This window comes from Lontra canadensis, unplaced genomic scaffold (assembly GCF_010015895.1).
Source record: "Lontra canadensis isolate GAN:19392208 unplaced genomic scaffold, GSC_riverotter_1.0 scaffold24, whole genome shotgun sequence".
In the NCBI taxonomy this organism is placed as follows: domain Eukaryota; kingdom Metazoa; phylum Chordata; class Mammalia; order Carnivora; family Mustelidae; genus Lontra; species Lontra canadensis.
In genome coordinates, this window is record NW_022631018.1 from 7,364,853 (window position 1) to 7,391,689 (window position 26,837).

Sequence of the window (26,837 nt, forward strand, 5' to 3'; positions counted from 1 at the left end):
TAACAATATGAAATTTTAAAACTTCTTCACATTTACTAATATATAATCTGCAGCACCATTAATGTACTTGCTAATAAATTAACAACAACAACAACCAAAATGTTTCACCTGTGGGGCAGAAGTGAGCCATTACTACCCGCTTACTTGAGTCTGCTGATTTTTTATACTGGTCTATGGTTCATTTTATCAAGCACAGTGGAATCTCCTCAGGACTAATAACTAAGAGTATAGTAGGCTTTAATTATTTAATCCTATTTTGCTTTATGGCGTGTGATTTGCCCTGGTATTTGAATCTGTATAATGATAAGCAGCATTATACAAGATTCCACCATTAAATCAATTTCTAAACCCACAAACACTTCCCCAGAAATCTGTTACTTAGATAAAGTTAAGTCCATCCAAACAGCCTCTATAAAGGTTGGGGTGGGAGGTATCTCAAAATTAATCACATTTTTCTTAATTTTTAGTTGAAAGTATCTAACTTCTCATGAACTTGAGGATGTGGGGCTTTTTTCCATTAAATTTCATTCGTTATATAGATTTCATAAAGACTCCAAAGTCAGGGTTCTGATTTCTCTGTCCTTCTTTTGGTGTGTGTGTTCAGTATAATTCTGCTAGTTATTGTATTTGAAGGTGGTCAAATGAACTTCAAGATTATGCAAATTAGATAATATAGTCTAATATCTCTCTCTATGCTTATCTGCTTATATGTCAGGATCCCACTAATGGGCTTAAGGAGTTGGATTAAAGACCATAGGTTGCCTAGAAGATTATGTCTTGGTAAATACTACCAATTTGATTAGTGACATACAAATAAGCCGCTGAGCTATAAGAGCTCTCTTCTTTTAAATATTTGCAAAATAATGCAGTCTTTGTTAAGCAAGGTATTCCATTCAGGAGTGGGTTAACATATGTTCCAACTTTTAGCTTGTGTTGGTGAGAAAAAACAGCTAATTACCCTCTGCTGTTTGTTTACTGAACCTTATTATCAAGTAAAAATAAGCAATATTGCTTGCTATTTTTATACCCCTGTGCCTTTACTCATGCTATTTCTTCTGTCTAGCATGACCTTTCCATATCACTCATCCACAGTAATGCATTATTGTCTTTATTCATTTACTACCCAAGGCCTTAAAGAATAATGACTGGGTCTTTTATACATTCACTAACTTATCTATTCAATAAAGATTTCGCTACACGCCAGCTCTGGGGAATACAGCAGTGATAAAAACACACAAAAATCCCTGCTTTCCTGGGATTTATATAGAAATGATATAACAAATGAATAAAATATATTGCCAGTTAGCAATAAGTGCTAAAGAAGTGGGGTAGAGAGTGTTGGGAGGATGAAATTGCAATTTTTAATAAGGCTACCAAGGAAAGTTCAGCTAATGCAGTGATTGAGCAAAGACCTAAAGGAGGTGAGGGCAAACAGTATAGAAATCTGGGGATAGAGTGTTCCAGAAAGAAGGACTAGTAAGCACAAAGGTACTGAAGTGGGAGGGTGCTGGGTTGGAAGAAGAGCCACAAGGGGGTCCACAAGGCTGGAGTAGAGGAAGAGGAATGATATTCTTGTTTATCCATAGGGTTTATCCCTGTGTCTGAAACATATCAGGGCTTCATATCTTTGATGAATTAATGAATATTTTGATGGTAATGTAAAAAAAGGCCAATAGTTCACAAAACTTGATTTGTGCTAAATCCGTTTACTTTTTTAACAAAAATATTTTCTTTGCATGTCCTGACTTTAGCTTTGTCGTCGAAACAGGTATGACTTTCATTAATTCAGATTTTAGGTCTGTTCATACGTGTTGCAGTATATTACAATCTTCTCTTTGCATTTCTTTTTGTTAAAGTCCTTACAAAGAACTGTAACCTGCAGTGAATATAAACACTGGAAAATACCAGCAAATACTGTTGGGTAGTATTCTCATAACCTTCAGATCTCTTAGCAAAGTCAACAGCATTACTTAGAATCACTTAAAGAAATTGCCAGTTTAAGGACTTACTCTGCCTCCAAAACTTATTTCTCAGAACATCACTTGTAGAATTTGTGTAAAGTGTACTATGCATATAATCTTATTACTATTTATTTTTAAAAAAAATATTTTGTTTATTTGACAGAGATCAGAAGTAGGCAGAGAGGCAGGCAGAGAGAGGAGGAAGCAGGCTCCCTGCGGAGCAGAGCCCGATGTGGATCATGACCCAAGCCGAAGGCAGAGGCTTTAACCCACTGAGCCACCCAGGTGCCCCTACTATTTATTTTATTTGCAAGAATGATTCACCGTTAGCAGCAGGTGGGGCCATGAGCACATGTACACCAAGGCAACCACCACCAGCAAGACTGATTAGCTCTTAACAGTTTTCTCCCCTGTCCACTCCTTCCCTGCCTCACTTTGGAGTCCAGGTGTTAGCATTCCCAGTCTTGCTTTTGACTTGTCAGTGTATCCCTTTGAATCAGTAAGCTCTCCATATTCGTTGTTAATCTTTAATACTGATTGTTATACTTTCATTCTAATTATAATATTTTCTCCTGTCTTCCTGATATCTTGGCTGATTTTTTTTCTTGAGATTCAGAAAAACATATTCAGTTCCCTACAGTACCCAAGAAATGCTTGAATGGAAACACCAATTGTAAAAGATTTATTCTCTCAAAGTTGCCATATCCTGATAGTTTTGGAGTTTTGATAGAATCTTGGAGAATCAAACCTTCTCAAGTATTAACCCCTTCAGCTAGAGACCTCCAAGAACTCAGCTGTAGTAAACCCAGTTGTATTTAATTCTTGTTGCAGCAAGGAAAAATACATATCACAGGGAACTATGGGCTTCCTCTGTAAGAAGGTGTTCGGAAAGACCTGTTACAGGATTTGGGCTTCGGTTGGTGGTTAGTGCTTGAGGGAGAGTCTAAGGTAGCAGGGATCTGTTTTCAATTGGTTGCAGTCAGAAAGCCAGGGCAATCCCATGACTGGGCATCTCAATAAATCTTATGTATAGGGAGAGATGACGAATAGGAGAATAAAGTTGTCATTTGTAAAGAAGTAGTAACCGTTCATTTTGGCCAAGAGAAAGGGTGTTTAGTATTTTGTAGGCCAGGGTGATCTTGTTTTTGTCTGTGTTTAGACAAATTCATGAAGTGATTTGCCTTGTCTTGTTTTATCATGGTTTTACAATGACCTTGTCCGAGGTTGGGATTTCATGAGATTATTTCTAACGGAACAATAATATGGCTTAGCTGTGTCAGGCCAGCTTCCCAATGTCAGGGGCTCTTCTTGTTTTTCTTTTTTGTGTGTTGTTTTTAATCCTTTCATCTAAGTATAATGTACATACAGAAAAGTATAATTTTTAAAAAAATTTTATTTAGAGAGAAAAAGGGAGATAGTGAGAGAAAGCACAAGCAGGGTCATGGTGGGGAAGGGGGGAGCAGGCTCCCTGATGAGCTTGGTAAGCCGACAGCCCAACTCGGGGCTCCATCCCATGACCCATGACATCCTAGAATCTCAAGGAACGTTTCTTGAATCCTGACCCAAACTTTTGACACTTCTCGCCTTCTCTCCCCCGTCCACCCGTAGACAGGTCTAACCCCACAGGGTCAGTAACCGCTTCTGAGAACACTTTCGTTGTACCCATCTGATGGTGCTAATTATTACTGTTTTGAGTACTAAATGAACACAGTGTTTTCATTTTTGTTTTACACCACCCGGGACATAATCATCGCTAAGTGAAAGTTAATTATTACAATCACGCTGCAGTTCTTGGGTAGTTTTGTGTTAAGTTCCGTCAGGGCAGAACTGTATCAGACTTTTCGGTTTCACTTGTGTCTTCAAAACACAATGGCAGGGGCCCTGTCAGAGGAGACTCGTGCTAACGGCTGGGGGCCCGGGGGCGGCCCCGCACAGCCCGGACGTGGGGGGTTCCTCAGGCGCCCAAAGCCAGACCCGGACCAGTCACAAGGCTTGGGCGGTGAAGGCCCCACCTCCCCAATTTTTACCCATCATTCAAGTTAAAACCAAGCTCTCAAGCAACAGACGCGCCGGCAGGGATCCGTGGCCAGTCTGGGGGCGCCGGGGACACACCATCCGCGGAGTGGGCGCAGGCGGAACCTTCGTCCTCAGCTCGGTGTTTCCCGCGACTCCGCTCCTACCGTTACACTACCAAACCGACGGCCTCCTTTCCCGCCGCGAAGACCTATTCCGAGAACAATTTCCAGACTTAGGGATTGGTAATTTCAGCGAAACGATTAGTGGACATCCCAACGACTGAGGACAGTTTCTCCGTGCGACATCTCCCTAAAGCGACCCCGCGAGTTCTCCTAGAGGAGGGCGCCCCGCCCGCCCACGCTCGCCCGCCCACGCTCGCCCGCCCACCGCGGAGCTTCCGCCAGGCCTCACCTCGTGCGCGTGCTCGGACGCGTGCTCAGGCGCGTACGCCGCCTCGCCCCGCCCCTCCCCGCCCCGCGTGCACGCCGCCTCGCCCCGCCCCGCCCCGCGTGCACGCCGCCTCCGTCCCGCCCCGCGCGCACGCCGCCCCCTTCCCGGCCCGCCCCGGCCGCCCGAGCCGCCAGCCGCGCTCCGACCCCCGACCCACCGCCTCGCGGGTGGAGGAACCTGGGTCGGGCCCGAGCACTCGGTTAGCCAGAGGCAGGCGGAGGAGACCGGCTCGTCCGGGGGCGAGCCGCCGCGGGTGCCCTGCGCGCCCGGGAGAGAGGTGTGAGGGAGGCACAGTTACGCGAGGCCGCGCGGAGTAAGTGAGCTTGGGTCCGACTCGAGGTCGGGCTCTCGACCGAGACTGGTGGGCCAGGCCCGGGAGCCGGCGTTACCCTCCCTCCGAGGAGCACTGAGCGGACACAGAGGGACGGACCGAGCGAGGACACATGGCCTCGCCATTCCTGCCCGCGGGGGCTACCACGGGCGACAGCGGCGGAGAGCTGAGCTCGGGGGACGACTCCGGTGATGTGGAATCCCTCCAGAGTCCCGAGACCGAGGCGTCCGGGAGTCTGACAGAGCTCTTTGAGAAGGCTGCAGCGCACCTCCAAGGCCTGGTCCAGGTGGCCAGCAGGGAGCAGCTCTTGTACCTGTACGCCAGGTACAAGCAGGTAAAATCCTGGGGAAGGGGTGGATGCGGGAGAGCGGCCAGAGGCCTTCTGTGTCCTCCAAAATGGAATAGTTAACCGTGCTTGGTTGATGGCTAGGTGCAATGAAGTTTGCGTGTGTGTGTGTATAATCATCTGCTAAGGATTAGAATCCTGAATATGGAAAGGGCCTGTCTGCTATCCTGGAAGTGGTATTTGGCTGGACACCGAATGACAGCTTTCCATGTCTTCTTTGACTTGCACAGTGACCTTGCACTTATGGTTTTACCAGCTTCAGAACCTTTACAAAATGAGGATGACAAAATAAGATTTTTCATTCAGTCTTGCTGAAGGGTCATATGGAGGTAATTATGGAAGTAATATGGTCATATGGAAGTAATGTTAAAGAAAATTGTGAGATCCAGGAGAATTATATGATCGTAATAAAAAGGTGATGCAATGCAAAATAAGGTATTATAATTTTGTCATTGTATTTTTAAAATCCTAAATATATTAGACTTATGTTTTGATTGGATGGGCTTCTGACTGTTAGATGCTATTATAAAGATACTGTTTAGAGCTAGTAAACACCAGGTGAAATAATCCCCTTCTTTGGCTGGAAAGAAAAGGGAAACCCAAAGAGAGTAGATAACTTCCTAGGGTCATACAGACAAATCAGTTAGAACTGGAACTAGATTGTAGCTCCTGACTCTAAAGCTCTGAACTTCATAATCGTAATGTCGTTTAAGACATGTTTAATTTATCATTCAAAGAGTTGAAGGTACCAGAAGGAGAAATAATTGCTTTATTTTAATATACCAGTACTTGTATAACATCTTTTCTGTGCAAAACACTTGGGTGTTACGCCTGCCGCGAGTGCAAAGAAGAAAAAGCATCATGGTATTTGCCTTCGAGAGTCTTGGAAAGTTTCTTGAGTCTAGATTTAAACACGTGAAAAATTGCTAACAAGAGTTAAGTAACATTTTAGGAAAACTCCTCTTTGGAACACTGGAAACAAAGATGTTCTGGGGAATAGTCCATTTTATTTTACCAAAAAATTTTAACCTTTCTTTTGCTTCTTGGTATCTGTTTCCTCCTGTATTCTTTTTTTTTTTTTTTTTTTTTTAAGATTTTATTTATTTGACAGAGATCACAAGTAGGCAGAGAGGCAGGCAGGGAGAGAGGGGGAAGGAGGCTCCCCGCCGAGCAGAGAGCCCGATGTGCGGCTCGATCCCAGGACCCTGGGATCATGACCCGAGCTGAAGGCAGAGGCTTGACCCACTGAGCCACCCAGGTGCCCCTTCTCCTATATTCTTTAAAAAAAAAAAAAAAAAAGTTGTAGGGTCCCTCTGTATTCTTCAACTGAATATATACTGAATAGAGATGAACCTTCTTTTGAAGACTGATGAATTTCAGTTATGAATACTGGTTAAAGGGACTTGAGAGACATAGCTATGGATATATAGGGTACAAATTACAGTGTTGATTGAAAACCGCCCCTGAATTGGCCTTGGAATTTGCTTTCTTGCAGAAGTTCTGGATATCTTTTTTTCTCTTTGGTTATTTTTCCTGTCCCAATAACATTAAAATGAAACTTTCAGTTATTTAACAAGAGTTTATTGAACATTGTGCTAGGACCTTTAACATGTCTGGCTAATAATTCTCTGGGCAGCGTTAGACCATTTGTCTCCAAATTCCCTAGAGAACATTCTTTTTCTTTTGAGGACATAATTTTACTTACTGATAATAGTGTGTCATCATTATTAATATCTGATTTCTGAGTTATCAGTGAACTCTAGTCACTGTCAACTGGTAATCATTCTGTCTCATGTATCCTCACTTCATCCAGATAATTCTGGAAGAGGTATGTCCCTCACCCTTTCAAGAACTCGTTGTTAAGGTATTTAGAAATATTCTGTATCCAGAAATAAAATTCTTTGTTGTTACAGAATAAGATTATGCTTTCTTAGATATGACATTGGGACACAATTTTTATCAATCTCTTCTAATTTTTTCTTTTTCTTTTCTTTTTTTTTTTTTTTTGTTTGAGAGGGAGAGAGAATCCTAATCAGGCTCTATGCCCAGTGTGGAGCCTGAGGCGGGGCTCCATCTCATGGCCTCGCTGCCCCCCGCCCCCATCATGACCTGAGCTGAACCTGAGTCGGATACTTAACTGATTGAGACACCCAGGCCCTCCTCAATATTTTATTTATTCATTTATTTTTAAAAAGATTTTATTTATTCATTTGACAGAGATCACAAGTAGGCAGAGAGGCAGGCAGAGAGAGAGAAGCCGGGGGAAGCAGGCTCCCTGCCGAGGAGAGAGCCCGATGTGGGGCTCGATCCCAGGACCCTGAGATCATGACCGCAGCCAAGGAAGAGGCTTAACCCATTGAGCCACCCACACGCCCCTCAATATTTTATTTTTAGTAGAATTCTGAGATAGTGTTAAAAATAGCGTATTTGGGGTGCCTGGGTGGCTCAGTCATGATCCCAGGGTCATGCCTTCAGCTCGGGTCATGATCCCAGGGTCCTGGGATCGAGACCCGCATTAGGCTCCGTGCTTAGTGGGGATCCTGCTTCTCCTCCTGCTGCTCCCCCTGCTTGTACTTGCGCTCTCTCTCTGTCAAATACATAAATAAAATTTTAAAAAATAGCATCTTTGATAGGATGATAAGGTTGAAATTCCAATATAATTGATGCATGGTGGACCAGAATTTCTCATGAAACAATTACATTTTGTATTCAGAGTAGCACTGTATTTTGGAAGCCGGATGAAATAAAGTTGTCCCCAGGAAGATAATAAAAATAAGGTGAGCTGTGGACTTTCTTTTCTTAGGCAGAGCCCTAAATTTACCTAACATCATAGCTCTTTCAGTCTCGGATAAGCCTGTGGCTCCAAAATCATCTTTTGATGGTTTCAAAAACATCACACCAGTGAACGGTTTTTTGGTCCTCTGCATTAGCCTACACTTTCACAGCAAAAGATAACTATCTGACACCTGTGAAAACTCTAGGACAATGAACATTTCAAACCCCTGTTAGCTTCGTTTTACAGGAGCCTTCAGCTTTAGCACAGCAAGGATACCCAACATGTTCTACTTTAACCTGGCCACACATGATTGATTCACTGGCATTTGCCATTAGCCCCCTTTGTTAAAACATTCTGTTTGAAGGGCATTGGCTATATCATATATATATCAGGACAGGGTTTAGGTGTTTTGTTAAAGTGGCACATTTTAGAACTCTGCTTTATAGCTTATGATTCGTTAATGATTTGGAAACTGTTACTCATCATATCCTAAAATCCTGTAGTTGTATTTATCCAGTCTTTGCTGATCCAGAACTATTGTTTGAATATGGGAATGCAGAAGCTTCTGTGTCAGTTAGAATACAGGGTCAGCTGCTGAGCTTTTATTTTCATCACATATAGTGGTCTGGAGGTAGGTGACCTAAGGCTGGTACAGTGATTCTGCTTCATGAGGTCATCCAGGGGCTCAGTCTTTTTCTGTCCTGTAGGCATTCCCTGAAGGCAGCAGTTCTCAAACTGTGGACTAGAGACCCCTGAGAATCCCTGAGACTTTCTTAGGAAATCTATAAGATCAAATAATAATACTAGACATAATAATACTGGGACAGTATTTGCCTTTTTTCTCTTTGATAAAACTGTTGATGCATCAGCATGAATCAAGACAGTGGCAAGCAAACTGTACTAGTCATCATCTATTTCACCACCATATACTCAGAGTAAAAAAAAAACAACCAAAAAAACAATTTCACTTAAAAATGTCTGTGATAAATTGGTAAAAATTATTGATTTCTATTAAATATTAACTCTTGAGTACAAGTCTTTTTAATATTGTGTGTGATGAAATGGGGAGTACGTGCAAGGCAGTTATCCACACTGAATTATATTGGCTATACTGAGGAAAAGCACTTGTGTAATTTTTTTTTTTTAAGATTTTATTTATTTATTTGACAGAGCGAGAGAGAGAGAGAGATCACAAGTAGACAGAGAGGCAGGCAGAGAAAGAGGGGAAAGCAGGCTCCCTGCTGAGCAGAGAGCCCGATGTGGGGCTCGATCCCAGGACCCTGAGATCACGACCTGAGCCGAAGGCAGAGGCTTAACCCACTGAGCCACCCAGGTGCCCCAAAGCACTTGTGTAATTTTTGAGTTGCAAACTGAGCTATCCACATTTTTCATGAAACATCATTTTTCCTTAATAAAACAACTCACAGATTAACTATGCTTATTCAAATTTGAGTATTTGGCAGATGGTCTCTTCAAAGTGAATGAAGTGAGCCTGTTGCTTTAAGGAAAACAGCTGACAGTACTTGTTGCCAGTGGTCACATTTGAGCCTTCAAGTGAAAATGAGAGGTTTGGAAAATCTGTGTCTGTCACATGAACCTGACAGCTGCCTAATATTTAAGAACTTTTTTGATGAGATTGGTGGTGATTTTAATGATTGTAAACTTCTCTTGTACAGTGTGTCAACATTTGGGAGGAATGCATAACTCAGTGAGTCCTATTTTCCAAATGTTGTGTGGAATGTTATAGATTATGTCTGAGTAAAAGAGCCATTCAAATTGCAAGTCAGACCAATGGATTTTAGTGTAACGGTAAGAAAAACTCATTGATATGACATCAGAGTCCACATTGCATCCAGTCTTAAAGAAACTGCTACTTGTATCAGAGAAGAATATCCACAGTTATCTGAAAAGGCTACTAAAATACCTCTTTCTTTTGTAATAGCATATCTGTGTGAGCATTTTCTTTATATACTTCAACCAAAGCAACATATTGCGATAGATTGAATATAAAAGTGGATATGAGAATATAACTGCCTTCTATTAAGGCAGACATTAAAGAGATCTGCAGAGTGTACAACAATGTCACTTTTCTCACTGAGTTTTTTGTGCTTTAGAATATAGTTATTTTTATAAAATTGTTACTTATATTAACTTGATGAGTTATTGTTTTTATTTTACTTTTTATTGAGCGTTAGTGAACTTTATTGAGCAATAGTACAAAGCTCCAGAAGAGGGAGGGGACTGAGAGGGTTGCCCGAGTTTATTATTTTTAAATGAGTTAATACATATTTTAAAATGTCTTTTAATTTTTCATATGGTACATATTGATAGATATAACCCACATAAACAAAGCTCCTTGGGGGTCCTCATTTTTTAAGAATGTAAAGGGATCATGAGACCAGAAAGTTTGAGAACTGTTTGCTTCGGATCCTCTTTGCGTGACCAGAGATGGCTCACCATCACTGCATGCATGTTCTAGTCAGGGCTCAGGGAAAGGAAAGACAAGCCCCCAATCCTCCCCCCTTTTTTAAAAAAAGATTTTATTTATTAATTTGAGAGCAAGAGAGAGCACAAGCAGGGTGAATGGCAGAGGGAGAAGTAGATTCCCCACTGAGCAGGGAGCCCCATGTGGGGTTTGATCCTGGGACTCCGGGATCATGACCTGAGCTGAAGGCAGACACTTAACTGACTAAGCCACCCACGTGCCCCCCCTTTTCTTTTTAAGGAAGATGTTTATACCACTTTCACACATACCCAGTCCCCTGAACCTGGGCGCAAGTTGCATAGTCACATAAGTTTAGCTGGAGGACCGTGTGTCTGGCTGAGACTTCCATTACTGTAGGAGAAATGGAGAACAGATATTGGTATTTGTTTCTGCCATTGGCTGGTGTCTGGATAAAAAACAGAAATAGTGGGCACCTGGGTGGCTTAGTGGGTTAAGCCGCTGCCTTCAGCTCAGGTCATGATCTCAGGGTCCTGGGATCGAGTCCCGCATCGGGCTCTCTGCTCAGCAGGGAGCCTGCTTCCCTCTCTCTCTCTCTCTCTGCCTGCCTCTCTGTCTACTTGTGATCTCTCCCTGTCAAGTAAATAAATAAAATCTTAAAAAAAAAAATTAAAAAAAAAAAACAGAAATAGTAATGACTGCTGTTTTTATGATGTATCATAGTTTCATCTTTCTTTCTTTTTAAAGATTTTATTTATTTGAGAAAGAGAGCACAAGGGGGCGGGGAGAGACAGAGGGAGAAGACTCCCTGATGAGCTGGGAACCCAACATGATGCTCAATCCCAGGACCCTAAGATCATGACCTGAGCCAAAGGCAGATGCTTAACTAACAGCCACCGAGGCACCCTTTCTCTCATGTTTCTAGCAATCTAGTAATTGAAGTGATTTTGGAGATGCCAGAACTGAAGCCTAGATTCAATGTGGCATGTAAAACAGAGTGCTATGGAAAAGGAATATTGGACTTTGGAGTCAGACAGTTCTAAATTCACATCCTGACTATTAATTCGGGATTTGCTAATGCGTGAGCTCAGACAACCCTCCTCAGGTTCTCTGTACTCATTTGTAAAATAAGTTTGGAATGGCAGACCTAACAAGATTGTTGTATGGCTCATTTGCCATAGCATATATGAAGCTTTTGGTTTATAGTGATCAAGAAATGCAATTTCTGTTCTCTCACTGTTTCTTCCCTTGGTCCCCTTATAATAGGGCTGCTTCTGTATAAGTGAACATTTTAATATTCATCAGAGGGCCATGTGATTAATTGCTAAGCAATTGATGGAGATGATACTTGTAATGAATTCAGAGATGGATGAGATCATTGTGACTGAAAGGGTTTTTAGAGTCTGAACTTTGAGTGAGACTGAAAGGTGTGAAAAGCTGAAGGAAGAGGAGAGGGCATTTCAGGCAAGGGCGGTAACGGGAGAGAAACTCAGGATAAAAATCCTTAAAGCAGTGTGTAGATCAGTCTGATTAGCAAGTAGAGCATCAGTTGATTTTAGCAAAATTCAAGTGTATGAAATTAGTAGATGGCGAGAGGGTCTCTGAGGAGTAGATGGGGGTTCGATTGTGGTATTAGGAAAAATAAGTATTTGGTTGAACACATGCCTAACATACTCATTTCACATTCAAAAAACATTTTCTACTGTTGGATAGGCTCTATATAAGGTGCAGTGAGTGAGTTAAGAATGGTTTCCTAGGGACGCCTGGGTGGCTCAGTTGGTTGGACAACTGCCTTCGGCCCAGGTCATGATCCCAGAGTCCCAGGATCGAGTCCCGCATCGGGCTCCCAGCTCCACGGGGAGTCTGCTTCTCTCTCTGCCCTTCTCCTCACTCATGCTCTCTCTCACTGTCTCTCTCTCAAATAAATAAATAAAATCTTTAAAAAAAAAAAAAAAAAGAATGGTTTCCTAGAGGCTGTGTTCTGATAGAAAGAAGAGACTTTACAAAAAACCTTGTAACACCAGGTAAAAGTGGAAAGTGCTGTCCGAGGCATAGGAGTAAATGCTGTGAGAGGTCATCAGAAAGAGATTATTTTTGGCGTTGAGAATCGGGGGCTGGATAGTGAATTCTGCACTTATGTGAATTTCATTTATGTTTACTCAGAGTGAAAATATGTAGTTTCACTACAAATGTCATTTGAGGGTTACAAATAAGTATTGACAAACAAGAAAAGATTATTGTGGAGTAGATAGAATTTATATTGTTGAAAAACCCTTGAAAGTTTTTGCAAGGCTATCAGCATCTATATTTATATCAATTAGTTTCATAATAGGATACTTTACTAAGAGTATGCATTTTCCTGGAATTTGGGAGAGGTAAAATGCTGATAGTGTAATTAGAATGAGGCTAAACAATATTATGAATTCTGATAAACTGTACTTTAAAGCTTGTTTGTTGCATGTTTGAAAATTCTTTTATATGATAAGTGGTAATAAGGATTACATAATTTGTATTTATAATTTGCCTTTTATATATAATTTGCCTACTAGTTTAGGAGTGCAAGTGTTTTCACTCATAGTTTTTTATGTATCACAGAATTAGACAACAGTGATTTTATACAGTAAGCCAACGCAGCTTGTATTTAAAATTTGTTCTTTTGTTTGCTTTTGCAAAGAATGTTAAATTTTGTTATTCTATATAGATGCAAATATTTTCTAACCTGTAGTTACTGAGTATACAAAATAAATTTGAAAAAAAAGAGTTTCTCTGGCAGTTCTTTGAAAAATAAGTTCTTGATGTATTTTTTCCCCTCCCTTCAATTAGGTCAAAGTTGGAAATTGCAATACTCCTAAACCAAGCTTCTTTGATTTTGAAGGAAAGCAAAAATGGTAAGAAATTCTTGGACTCTAATGAGGTTGTTGGAAATGGTTTAGGTGTTTAGGAATTAGAAAGTAGTGAGCAGATTAAAGAATTATTTTTATATTAATCTCTCTGCTGAAGACTGTGCTAACAGCATGCAGTTGGGAGAGAGATTAAAAGAATCCGCTTTCAGCTAAGTCTACTAAAGGATTCTCATGCCATGATGTTGGTATACACATAGTTCATGACAGACATATGCTCCTTACATATGACTAGCTTCTTAGAGAGTGTTGGTAAGAGCTATTGCTTGAGATCTTCCTCTCCTGTCATACAGCCCCTAATGGATCACCACTTCTGCCCTGCGGAGGAATCTTTGAAAGGATAGGAGGATGGGAAGGGAGAAGAACAGGATAAATCCCTGTTACTATTCTTTTTTGTGTCTCTGTATGTATACATATATGTATGTGTGTGTGTGTGTGTGTGTGTATTTTAAGATTTTATTTATTTATTTGACAGACAGAGATCACAAGTAGGCAGAGAGGCAGGCAGAGAGAGAGGGCGAAGCAGGCTCCCCGCCGAGCAGAGAGCCCGATGCGGGGCTCGATCCCAGGACCCTCATGACCTGAGCCAAAGGCAGAGGCTTTAACCCACTGAGCCACCCAGGGGCCCCCCCACCTTATTATTCTTCTCCCCTGCCCCAATTTTATCTTATCTCTAGTGCTCTTCTGTACCTTGCCCGCCCCACACCACAGTGAAGTGCTTATAATAACTGCTTGGGAAGAAAGGTGGGAGGGGGGAGATTCTGAGTCCTGCTTCTTCCCTGAATCCATAAAAAGATTATCCCTTCCCAGTTTTTTTACTTCTAATTCAGAGGTTCCTCCTTATCATATGATGTCTTATTTACTCTTACCCTAAGTGAAAAAAAGAGAAAATGCATACAATAGAGACCCTTAGTTATAGGAGGAAGAACTTTGCAAGCATCAACCCTGAATTAAAAGTATAAAGGGTGGGGTTTAAAAAAAAATGAAATATGGTTGAAGAGAAGAGCGCCAAAAATGGATTCTAACTTTACATTCTAAAGCAGTGCTACTCAAGATGCAGTCCCCTGACAAGTTGCCTGTCTACGAACTGTTTGCTACCCAGCTGTAAAGAGACGCACAGCTTGAACTTGAGTGTGAATCAGTTACGTCATTAAGCCCATGTTTAGTTCAGCTGACTTTTTGTGTGTGTAGGACCTTCTCCGTGAAGAAAGCAGTGCTTTGAGTTCCGTTCTGGCAGAACTCTCTGCTGATGATAACCAATAGGTCTCTGACACTTTATTACTGTTGTGGAGAATACCTGATGCAACTTTTATTGTGGTTTTTTTTGGTTTTAATTTCTGAAATTTCATAACTTCAGCATTACTTTTTCCACTGTGCTTTCCTGTTTTAACATTGTTTTTTAGCAATTTTGAAGTTTTGATTTTACAACCACTATAATAATTCAGGCAGGAATCATCAGGGGATGCTAAAACCATTAGATAAAAAACTACTGAGGAGCATATACACTATCTGACCCTCAGTTGACTTTTTAATTACAGGGAAGATGACAGGAGAAACTGCTTCTATCAAGTCCTTAATCTTATCTTTGGTGATGGGTGGGACAAAGTGATGTCCTGTGCCGCCAATGGGATACGTTGTGAAGGACTTGTCACTTGCATATTGCTTTTGCCAAAACCTTTAAGCTGACTCTAATCATGATTATCCATTTTTTGGGAGGAACACCGTGTAGGTGAGGAAACAGACAAATCCAAATTGAGAGATATCTTATAAAACTGGTTTGGACTCTTAAAAAAATATCAGTATCATGGAAGACAAAAAAGGCTAAAGATACACAGAACTCAACGCTGTGTGTGAATCTTGATTGGCTTCTGGTCTGGGAGAAGAAATCTACAAAGGACATTAGTGGAAAATCAGGGAAACGTGAAGGTCATCTATGTTTATATAATAATATTGATGTTAAATTTCCCATTTGATATATGCTGATATATTTAGGTGTAGATGTTAGGATGTACACAGGTAACTCTAAAGAGGATCAGTAAAAATAAACTTGGAAAAGCCCAAAAAGATGTTATATTCATTGTGGGAGCAGGAAGGTAGTGAAAAAACCTTGGCACTGAATTATATTTTACAGTGAATCAGTGGATCTACTTCCTGGGCGAAAGTAGAAAGAATTGGCAGGACAAGACCAAGAAGGAGCCTATCTAGGCAGCTTGCAGAAAAAAAAAGAAAAGGATGACTCAGAAGGGGGCACAGGACTAAAATATTACTCTTGATATTTATCCTGCAAGTAGTCCCTACCTTCTTACTAATTAGAATTCTTACCTCTGTCCTTACCACCCCTCACTTTTTGAAGTCCCTGTGTGGGGAGCCACTACCAGCACCTTATAGATGAGATAACAACAAGAGGGGAAGGTATATTTCTCCCAGCTTAAATTCGAAGTTCAAAGTATTTTCCCAAGGAATATTGTTTTGTGTGATTAGTTCCCATGTTACCAAAATGCTGTATAAGGTGGAAACTACTTTTATTGGTCTGTAGATCATACATTCTCAGTAGGGATGAAAGGTGGGTTTGGGGAGTTATAAAATCTTGGATATTACAGTTGTTTGTGGTCTTCTAAAATTCATTCAATATGCAGGGGCACCTGGGTGGCTCAGTGGGTTAAAGCCTCTGCCTTCGGCTCAGGTCATGATCCCAGGGTGGTGGGATCGAGCCCTGCATCGGGCTCTCTGCTCAGCGTGGAGCCTGCTTCCTCCCTCTCTCTCTGCCTGCCTCTCTGCCTACTTGTGATCCCTGTCTGTCAAATAAATAAATAAAAATATTAAAAAAAATAATAAAATAAAATAAAATTCATTCAATATGCAACATATCTGTGTTATAAAATTTCATGGGGGAGGGTGATTAGGGGAAAAAATGTCTAAAAAGGCTCCTTAGGTCGTGGGGTGTAATGTGTGTTGGTATAGACCATTGTGAATGCAAAAAGAGAGTTACTCGTCTATGGCTTCTTCTATCTATATCTCACATCCTTAAAATGTGCATGCCAGTTTTTGTTTTTTGGATTTTTAAATTTTTTTAAAAACATATAATGTACTATTAGTCCCAGGGGTACGGGTCTGTGAATCGCCAGGTTTACACACGTCACAGCACTCACCATAGCACATACCCTCCCCAATGTCCATAACCCCACTACCCTCTCCCTACCCCCTTACCCCCGGCAACCCTCAGTTTGTTTTGTGAGATTAAGAGTCTCTTATGGTTTGTCTCCCTCCCGATCCCATCTTGTTTCATTTATTCCTTTCCTACCTCCCCAAACTCCCCACGTTGCCTCTCAACTTTCTCGTATCAGGGAGATCATATGATAATTGTCTTTCTCCGATTGACTTATTTTGCTAAACATAACACCCTCTAGTTCCATCCACATTGTCACAAATGGCAAGATTTTATTTCTTTTGATGGCTGCATAGTATTCCGTTGTATATGTATATATCACATCCTCTTTATCCATTCATCTCTTTTTTTTTTTTTAAGATTTTATTTATTTATTTGACAGACAGAGATCACAAGTAGGCAGAGAGGCAGGCAGAGAGAGAGGAGGAAGCAGGCTCCCCGCTGAGCAGAGAGCCCGATGTGGGGCTCGATCCCAGGACTCTGGGATCATGACCTGAGCCGAAGGCAGAGGCTTTAACCCACTGAGCCACCCAGGCGCCCCTATCCATTCATCTCTTGATGGACATCTAGGTTCTTTCCATAGTTTGACTGTTGTGGACATTTGCATGCCAGTTTTAATACTAAAAAGGAATGTGCCATTTGTGTTACTTCCATAGATAATGATAGGTCATTTTGGATATTCTTTACTGTAGGGAAGCATGGAAAGCACTTGGTGATTCAAGCCCCAGTCAAGCAATGCGGGAGTATATTGCTGTAGTTAAGAAATTAGATCCAGGTTGGAATCCTCAGGTAAGATTTGATGATTGTTAAATAATATTTTCTAAAAACATAGCATCTTCCTCTCAAATAAAGGCTTAAAACTAAGCCTAAGCTTAAGTTTTTTGTTTTTTTTTTTAAGATTTTATTTATTTGAGGAGAAAGAGAGCATGGCGGGGTGGAGAGTGGGGAGGGGCTGAGGGAGAGGAGGAGTTATTGTAATATTTATCTACCTCAAAATTTGCTTAAATATTAGCCAGCTACAGATATTGAGAACTTCTCTGAATTTTGTAAAAAAACAGTTCATTTCAGAATTTGAAAGAGCTTAACTTGAGATCATCATTTTCTTGAGAAATGGATTTTTTTTTTTACGAGCACTTCTGTACAAGTACTAAATGCTTTTTGATGCAGATAAAATATAAAGATAGGCTTTCTGCCATTACATAATTTAAAGCATATTATAGAAGATAAAATATACAAAATATGATTATAGTATAAAATGGTGATGCAAGTGCTAGGGAATCCAGTGGAAAAGAGAGATTACTTTGGACCTTGGAGATACTGGGTATTGTTCACTTAAATGTACGTTCTTTTCCTAGTATACTTACTGGAGAACATCTCAAAGACTTTAATAAAGGTGGGATTGGTATTTTATTTCAAAAAACTTTATAAAAACATTGGTGACAGGTATTTAAATGGGATAAAGTATCAATACCATGTCAAAAATGCAAATTGAGTATTAATTTTCATTAAAAATATTTAGGCCAAACATTTCAGTGATGAGTGAATATAGCAATTTTCAGATGTTTTGGTAGTAATTAAATTATTTCATAGGTACGCATGTTTCACCAGCTGGAAGGAATTTTGTTTAATAATCATGGTATCGTAAAATGTCAGAGTTGTAAGGTACCTTAAAGATTATGTATTATGACGTATGAAAGTGTATCTGAATTGTGAGCACAAAGAGGGAGAGGTAACCCATTTAGGATATCTTTAAAGATAAAACTGCCTTTCTGAAGTCATTGAAACATTTCGTGATGTTTTTGATGTGCATGAATATTTTCAGAAATAATCCATTTTGTTAGTATCTTTTATGAAACATCAAGTTTGCATACAAATGTGTATCATAAAGGTCCTAAGGACTTTGTATCTGAAATTAAGTGGTGAAAACAGCCTGAACACATATGTCACAATGTTTAAAAAACAAAACAAAACTTGAGTTTGAATGCGTTTTGGTGAGTACTTTGCTCTTTAGTCTCTGTGGGTCTTAGTTCTTCCCTATTGATTTTATGTGATTGTTTCTGATGCCTGGCCTATGTAGGCATTTGAGTTTATAAGTTCTGATAAATGACATAATTTATTATTCACCTTCAGTACCTTAATTACTAAATAAAATTCCGTTAACCACCACTCTTTTTTTTTTTAAAGATTTATTTTTCCTAAGAGAGAGAGAGAGAATGTGTGTGTGTGTGCATGTGTGTGCATGTGTGCATGCATGTGTGTGCATGTGTGCACGTATGCAGGAGGAGGGGAGGGGCAGAGGGAGAGAATCTTCAAACAGACTCCTCGTCAAGCCTGGAGCCCAATTTTGGGCTCGATCTCACAACGGACACATGAGATCATGACCTGAGCTGAAACCAAGAGTGGATGTTCAACTGACCGAGCCACCCAGGCGCTCCTGTTAACTGGAACTTTTACAAATGGTTGCAGAGTCCATGTGGTCGGGTAGTTTTTCCTTTCGGAAATTTAAACAGGCGGTAAGGATGCTTTTAAAAGAAATTTGTAAACAAAAACCCTGTAAATCTCACCTATTGAATATAAATTTGAGGAAACTAAGCAGGATCAAAGGAACTTTCAAATAAAGATAATTTTCTCAGGGTCATGAGATCAGCCTGTGGGGCTCTGTGCTGGATGTGGAGCCTGCTTAAGATTCTCCCTCTGCTTCCCCCCAACCCCTGTGTCCTGCACGTGCTCTCTTTCTTTCTCTTAAAAAAAAAAAAAATCGATCATTCTTACTACATTGTTCTCAAAATGTTTTGACATCTGTAATCTAGTTGTAAAGAGGAATTTTGTTTTGTTTAAATTTTTAATTTTTTATTTTGTTTAATTTTTTATTTTTGTTTAAATTTTAATTTAAACATTCTGGTCTGGTCCCCTTTGACTCGGCTTTTTTTTCCCTTTCTTTCTGACTGGTATGAAGTAGTTTGTAACTGCAATCTCAAGACATTTGGTATTTCATTTATTATCTTTTAGGTAGAGAATCATTTTCTTTTGGTACTAGTTTCGGAAACCAGTGAAATAATAACAACTCTCATTGCTAAATGTGCTAAGCTCTTTACATGTGTTGTCCTTTGAAATCTTCACAAGAATTGTAAGATTTTTTTTTAATTTTTAAGTAGTCTCTAAACCCAGTGTGGGGCTCAAACTCATGACCCCAAAATCAAGAGTTGCATGCCGTACTGACTGTGCCACCCAAGCGCCCCCATAAGAATCTTAGATTAGAAACTATTATTGTCTACATTTTAAAGAGAATCTTTTAAAAAAAATTTTTTTTAGAATTATTTATTGGAAAGAGAGAGAGCACAAGGAGGGGGAAGGAAGGGGGGCAGGGCAGAGGGAGAAGCAGACTCCTAGCTGATCAGGGAGCCTGATGGGGGCTCCCTCCCAGGACCCTGAGATCATAACCTGAGCCGAGGGCAGATGCTTAACAAACTGAGCCACTCAGGTGCCCCTATTGTCTGCATTTTAAAAATGAGGAGATTCAGGCACAGAGCGGTTTATTGTCTTGCCCAAGATTAGCCAGCTTATCAGTGATGGTGCTGGGATTTAGACTTGCCTGTATAGGAGTTCAGAGCCCCACTCTTAATCTCTCTGTTTTTCTTTTCTACATCTGGCATTTTATATTTACATGTATTTACACACATATACATCTGTATATGTATAAAAAATATGTATAGCATCCATCTAAACTTATGGGTGTGTATGTATATGAAAAATTCAAGTAAAGGTAGTTACTGTTTTAATCAAAGCTCCATGGAGTATGAAGTGAAGTATAAAATGAACAATAACTTAAAATGTAAACCCTTGACTGTGTTTTCTCTTATGTTTCATCTTATTTCAAGAATGTGCTGTCCAGGGGTGCCGGGGTGGCTCAGTGGGTTAAAGCCTCTACTTTCGGCTCAGGTCATGATCCCAAGGTTCTGGGATTGAGCCCCACATCGGGCTCTCTGCTCAGCAGGGAGCCTGCTTTCCTTCCTCTCTCTCTCTCTGCCTGCCTCTCTGCCTACTTGTGATCTGTCAAATAAATAAATAAAATCTTTAAAAAAAAAAAAAAAAAAGAATGTGCTGTCCAGTATCTAATCAAGGCAATTCTTTTGCCTTATTTTTTTTTTTTGCCAGGGAGAGGGGTTAAGTTTTTATTTTGGTATAACTTATTTTTATGATTTTTGACAAAAATTGTATCCATGTAAGATGTACAGCATGATGTTTTACTCTTTGATACATGTATACATTGTGAAATGATTCTCACAGTTAAACTAATGAACGTTTTCATTACCTTTCATGGTTACCGTTTGTTTTGGAGCTGTGAACCCTTGGTATCTACTCTTTTAGCAGATTTCAAATAAATAATATTTAATAAGTAATTATGAATTAAATAATATTAACTAATGTATTAATATATAATACAACATATATATTATATAATATAATGTATTAATAATAATGGTACATTATTAACTAATATATATGTGATATAATTTTTTTCAAGTTTCAGAAATAGTGCAAGGAACTTCTGGATAGTCTTTAAGATATACCAATTGTTTATTTTAACTTTTTTTTTTTTTTTAAGATTTTATTTACTCGAGAGAAGAGTGAGAGAGAGCACCAGTGGGGGGCAGGAGGCAGGTGGGTGAGGAAAGAGAGAAGCAGGCTCCTCGCTGAGCAGGGAACCCCATGTGGGGCTCGATCCCAGGATTCTGAGATCATGACCTGAGCTGAAGGCAGCCGCTCAACCGACTGAGCCACCCAATTGCCCCTAGATATACCAGTTGTCTATATTTGCTTTAGCATTCTCCCTATTTATATGCACACTCAAATTTTTTCTGAACCATTTTACATAAGTTGCAGACCATTTTAGATAAGTCGCAGATACCGTGTCCCTTAATCACTAAATACTTCATTATTTCTTAGAACAAGGACTTTATCATTATACCATCATTATAAAAATTTGGACTTTTTTTGGTGTCATGAGTTTTGAAATTTCTTTCTTTCTTTTTTTTTTTTTTTTTTAAGACCCTCTGGGCTCAGAGTTCCTGCAGGGCATTCTGTATACAAACACACGTCAATTATATATATTTAAGGTATACACTGTGATTTGGTGTACATATAGTGAAATGGTTACTATAGTCTAACTAATATACCTTCTCATATAGTTATCTTTTTTTTTTTGTGGTGAGACTACCTGATTTACTCTCTCAGCATATTTTTAGTATTCAGTACAGCATTATTTATTATAGTCATCATGCCTGTATATTATTTTTTTTTTAATTTTTAAGAATTTTTTTTAAAAGTAAACTCCATGCCCGGTGTGGAGCTTGAACTTATGACCTGGAGATCAAGAATCACGTGCTCTACCAACTGAGCAAGTCAGGCGCCCCTATCATGCCTGTATATTAGATCTCTAGATTTATTTATCCTGCATAACTGCAATTTTATACCCTTTGACCAACATCTCCCTGTCTCCCATTCCCCACCAGCCCCTAGTAATCACCTACTCTGTTTGCTGCTGCTGTGAGTTTGACTTTTTAATTTCATTAAATTCTACATCAAAGTGAGATCATATAATATTTGTCTGGTTTATTTCACTTAGCATAATGTCCTCCAGGTTCATCTATGTTGTCAGGATTTGCTTCTTTCTCATGGCTGAATAATATTCCATTGTGTGTGTATGTATGGATGTGTATGTGTGTATATATATATACACACAGACACACATACCACATCTTCTTTATCCATTCATCCATAGATTATTTCCGTATCTTAGTTATTGTGAATAATGCTGCAGTGAACATGGTTGTGCAGATATCTCTTTAAGATCCTGATTTCATTTCCTTTAGATATATACCCAGAACTGGCATTATTGGATCACATGAAAGTTCTATTTTTAATTTTTTTGAAAGATTTTATTTATTTATTTATTTGAGAGAAAGAGAGTGTACGCACGGGTGTGTGCCCATGTCTGGGAGACGGGGCAGAAAGAGAGGGGGAAGCTGACTCCCTGCTGAGTGTGGAGCCTGATGCAGGGCTGGATCCCAGGATCCTGAGATCATGACCTGAGCCGAAGTCAGACACTTAACTGACTAAGCCACCCAAGAACCCCCCCTATTTTTAATTTTTTTTGAGGAACCTCCATGCTGTTTCCTATAATGGCTGTACCAATTTATATTCTAACCAACAGTGTACTATAGTTCTTTTTTCTTAAAATCAGGAATTTTAATATTGATTCAATATTGTTGAATCTATGAGCCATATTCAAATTTATCATTTATTTAAAAAATCTTCATAGTTCTTTGAAACATTCTGATCTATCATCCATTCCAGGATCATGCACTGTATTTAGTTGTTTCTTCAGCCTCCTTTAGTCTGGAACAGTTACTTAGCCTTTCTTTTTCTTTCTATACTATGATAGTTTTGAAGAATATAGGCCAGCTCTTGTGTAGAATGTCCCAGTTTGGGCTGTTCTGATGTTTCCTCATAATTAGATTCAGATTATACATTTTTAGGAGAAATACCGCAGGATTTTGTCCTTCTCAGTGCGTTATACCAGGAGATACATGATGTCTATTTAGTCCCAATGTTGATAATGTTAACTTTGATCACTTTCTTAATGTGGTGTCTGCCGGATTTCTCTACTGTAAAATTCCTGTTTTTCCCTTTGTGATTAGTAATTTGTGGGGAGATACTTTGAGACTATATAAATATCCTTTTCCTCATCAAATTTTATTGACTAGTTTTGTTTTTAAGATTTTATTTATTTATTTGACAGAGGGATAGAGAGCACAAGTAGGCAGAGCGGCAGGCAGAGGGAGAAGGAGAGGCAGGCTGTCCGCTGACCAGGGAGCCGGATGTAGGGCTTAATCCCAGGACCCCAGGATCATGACCCCAAGCTGAAGGTCGCCACTTAACTGAATGAGCCACCCAGGTGCCCCTACCCACTAGTTTTAATATCCATTAATGATTTTTCAACTCCCATCATTTCTTCTACGTTTATTATTTGGCATTCGTCTATAAACATGGGCTTTCCCTTCTCCCCTGTTTATTTATTTATTCATTGTCGAGAACTATGAAAGATCTAGGATTGTACCCTACTTGTAAGCTAATAAGTTAGTCTGTTACTGTTTCTTAGATGCTGGCAGAGGTATGACTCCTGGATCTGGGCCAAAGGCCTTTATTATTCACGGTATGCCAAACTGCATGAGATGTATTTGATTTGCATTGGTTTCTCGAATCCCCCAAGTCCCAGAGGGATGATGCAGCCTAGATGGATTCCTGCATATGCAGTGGGTTGTGTTACAGCGAAGGAGCACTGAGCTTTGGGGATTCACCACTTTCATAGCACATGGAAGCACGCCTGCTCTTTGTCAGGGATTGGGAAAATACCCTCATCCCTGAGTTGCTTGCTATTCACACAACCCTGAGAAATGGCCCAGGTAGAGAGTAGTCAGAGCCTGGCATACCAGAGGAGAATGCGTAGAGGTGCTCAGGGCCCATGGCTGATTGCTTCTTCCAGCATCCAGGTCTGTATATCTGTACTGTATATACTCATAGATTTCTGTTTTATTCGATGGGCTACAGTCCATTACTATCATTATTTGGTCACTGGGAGCTTCTTCAGGATGGCTCTTGTCTTCTTTTGATATGTCCCCATCAATCTTTGAGCCGTTTATTACTTTTTGTCACAAAATGTTACAGGTGATATCAGTTTCCTAGAATTGCCATAGCAAAGTATCACAAACTGGTACTTTGTAGTATAAAACAACAGAAATTTATTCTCTCACAGTTCTGGAGGCTCAAGGTCCAAAATCAAGTGTTAGCAAAGCCATGTTCTCATTGAAGGCTGTAGGGTAGAATCCTCTCTTACTGCTACCAGCTTCTGGTGGCCCTGGGTGTTCTTTGACTTGTGTCAGCGTAACTCCAGTTTCTGCCTCTGTCTACATGGCCTTCTTCCCAGCATGTCTGTATCCAAATCTTCCTTTCCTTTTTCTCACATAGACACTAGTTATTGGATTTGGGACCCACCTCAAACCCCATTTTATCTCTTCCCCACTCTGATTTTTTTAGGTCAGTTGATATAGAACAACATGTAAATTTAAGATATAAAACGTGTTGGCAGATGTTGGGGAGATGGTGCAGAGTACAAGGACCCTAGGCACACTTCCTGCCACTAATACAACTAGATAACTATATCTTAAATGCCCCAGAACTGACCTGAGGACTGTCACAACAAACTCAACAACTAAAGGCAGGGAAGAGGCCACATCCAAGAGTGTAGGAAGTACAGAGACTCATTTTGGGAGAGAAATAGAATGCGGCTGCTGTAATGGGGAGGAAGCCATGATTGTAGAGAGAGGTGAGATACAGATTAGCACACAGGAGAGTGCATGGGGAAAACGAATCTGCATAGCTATTGGTTTAGAAAGGGCTTCAACAAGGGCTGAATTTCATGAAGTCTCAAAACCAGCAGGGTTTAACATCTGGACTTAAAGGTCAGTGGGCTTGGCTTAGGAGAGCCCATAGGCATTGAGGCTGCCCTTGGAGAGAAGGCAGGACAAACATCCTGCAAACAGATAGTGTAGACACAATGATCTAAAGAGCTCCTGGGGCACATAGTGGGAAGGTTTTTTGCTTATCTCTGAGTGTATCCCAGAAAATCAGAGTTCATAGAGAGATCCCTTCAGGAACAAGGGAACTGGCAGGTGCCATTTCCCTCCCATACACCACAGCATAAGCAGAGCCATCTGTGGGAACCAGTACAGTGCCAGCACTTGCTACCTAACTTGCTTATAGCAAGCCCTGCCCCGTGCTTTGATGGAGTCACTCTTCCCAGTAAGACTTGCCTTGGTCCCAGCCTGGCAGGGCCAGTCCCCTAGGAGACCAGCCCAAACCCATCTGCACCATGTCTCCTGACTAGGAGTTTTGCAGGACCTCGGTTCTGGTGGTAGTGGTGGCAGGTGTCATTTCGTAAGCAGACCAGAGCATGCCTATTTAATACCACATTTAGGCCAAGGACCAAACGTTGCCCACAATAGGCAAGGAGAGCCTCTGCAGACAACTGGCCTGAAAGATAAAGTGGCCAGAACACAACAGCAGAGCACATGCAGCACATTTTCGAGTCACTCCCTGTAGCATTGGGTCCTGGGAAATACACTGGGGAACTATAGTACAGCACACTACAGGACCTCTTCATAAAGCCATGGAATAGGGGCGCCTGGGTGGCTCAGTGGGTTAAGCCGCTGCCTTCGGCTCAGGTCATGATCTCAGGGTCCTGGGATCGAGTCCCGCATCGGGCTCTCTGCTCAGCAGGGAGCCTGCTTCCCCCCGCCCTTCCTCTCTCTCTGCCTGCCTCTCTGCCTACTTGTGATCTCTCTCTGTCAAATAATAAATAAAAATCTTAAAAAAAAAATAAAGCCATGGAATAGGGGACATAGTTGACTTTTTTTTTTTTAAGATTTTATTTATTTATTTGACAGAGAGATCACAAGTAAGCAGAGAGGCAGGCAGAGAGAGAGGGGGACGCAGGTTCCCTGCTGAGCAGAGAGCCCAGTGTGGGGCTCAATCCCAGGACCCTGTGATCATGACCTGAGTCGAAGGCAGTGGCTTAACCCACCAAGCCACCCAGGCGCCCCTATAGTTGACTTTCTTAACACACAGAAACAGGTATAAAAACTTAGACAAAATGAGATGGCAGAGGAATTTGTCCCATATGAAAGAACAGGACAAGGCCATGGCCAGAGATCTAAGTGAAATTGTTATAAGTAACATGCTTGATAGACAATTTTATCTATCTATCTATCTATTTATTTATTTATAGATTTTGTTTATTTGTCAGAGAAATCACAAGTAGGCCGAGAGGCAGCAGAGGGAGAAGCAGGTTCCCTGCCGAGCAAGGAGCCCAATGTGGGACTCGATCCCAGGACGCTGGGATCATGACCTGAGCCGAGGGCAGCCGCTTAACCAACTGAGCCACCCAGGCGTCCCACTTGATAGACAATTTAAAATCATGATCATAAAGATAGTCATTGGACTTGAGAAAAGAGTGGAAGACATGAGTGATAGGATTACGAGATAAGGAATAATATAGAAATAAACGTTTGAATAAATGGAATGAGCAACATGCTTGATGGAATGAATAGGAGAGTGTAAGAAATAGAGGAATGGATTAATGACCTTAGAAGACTGAGTAACGGCAAGTAATCAGGTCAAATGGAAAGTAATCAGGTCAAACGAGAGAAAAGAGAGTTATGTGGAAGGAGAATAGATTTAGGGAACTCAGTGACTCCATCAGATATAATAACATTTCTATTGCAGGGGTGCTAGAAGCAGAAGAGAAAGAAAAGAGGGTAGAAAAGTTATTTAGAGAAATAGTAGCTAAAAACTTCCCTAATCTGGGGAAAGAAACAGATACCTAGATC

The 26,837-nt window shown here is 40.5% G+C and overlaps 1 protein-coding gene across 2 annotated transcripts in view; it reads left to right on the plus strand.

Annotated features, from left to right (window-relative positions):
* The first annotated feature begins 4,574 nt into the window (after positions 1-4,574).
* ACBD6 (acyl-CoA binding domain containing 6) overlaps positions 4,575-26,837 on the plus strand; it is a 200,692-nt gene continuing 178,429 nt past the window's right edge. For both annotated transcript variants that reach the window (XM_032862718.1, XM_032862719.1), the window contains exons 1-3: positions 4,575-5,092; positions 13,147-13,211; positions 17,082-17,178. In XM_032862718.1, coding sequence (XP_032718609.1) covers positions 4,871-5,092; positions 13,147-13,211; positions 17,082-17,178 — 384 coding nt within the window. In that variant the 5' untranslated portion in view covers positions 4,575-4,870. The remainder of the gene's footprint in view (positions 5,093-13,146; positions 13,212-17,081; positions 17,179-26,837) is intronic.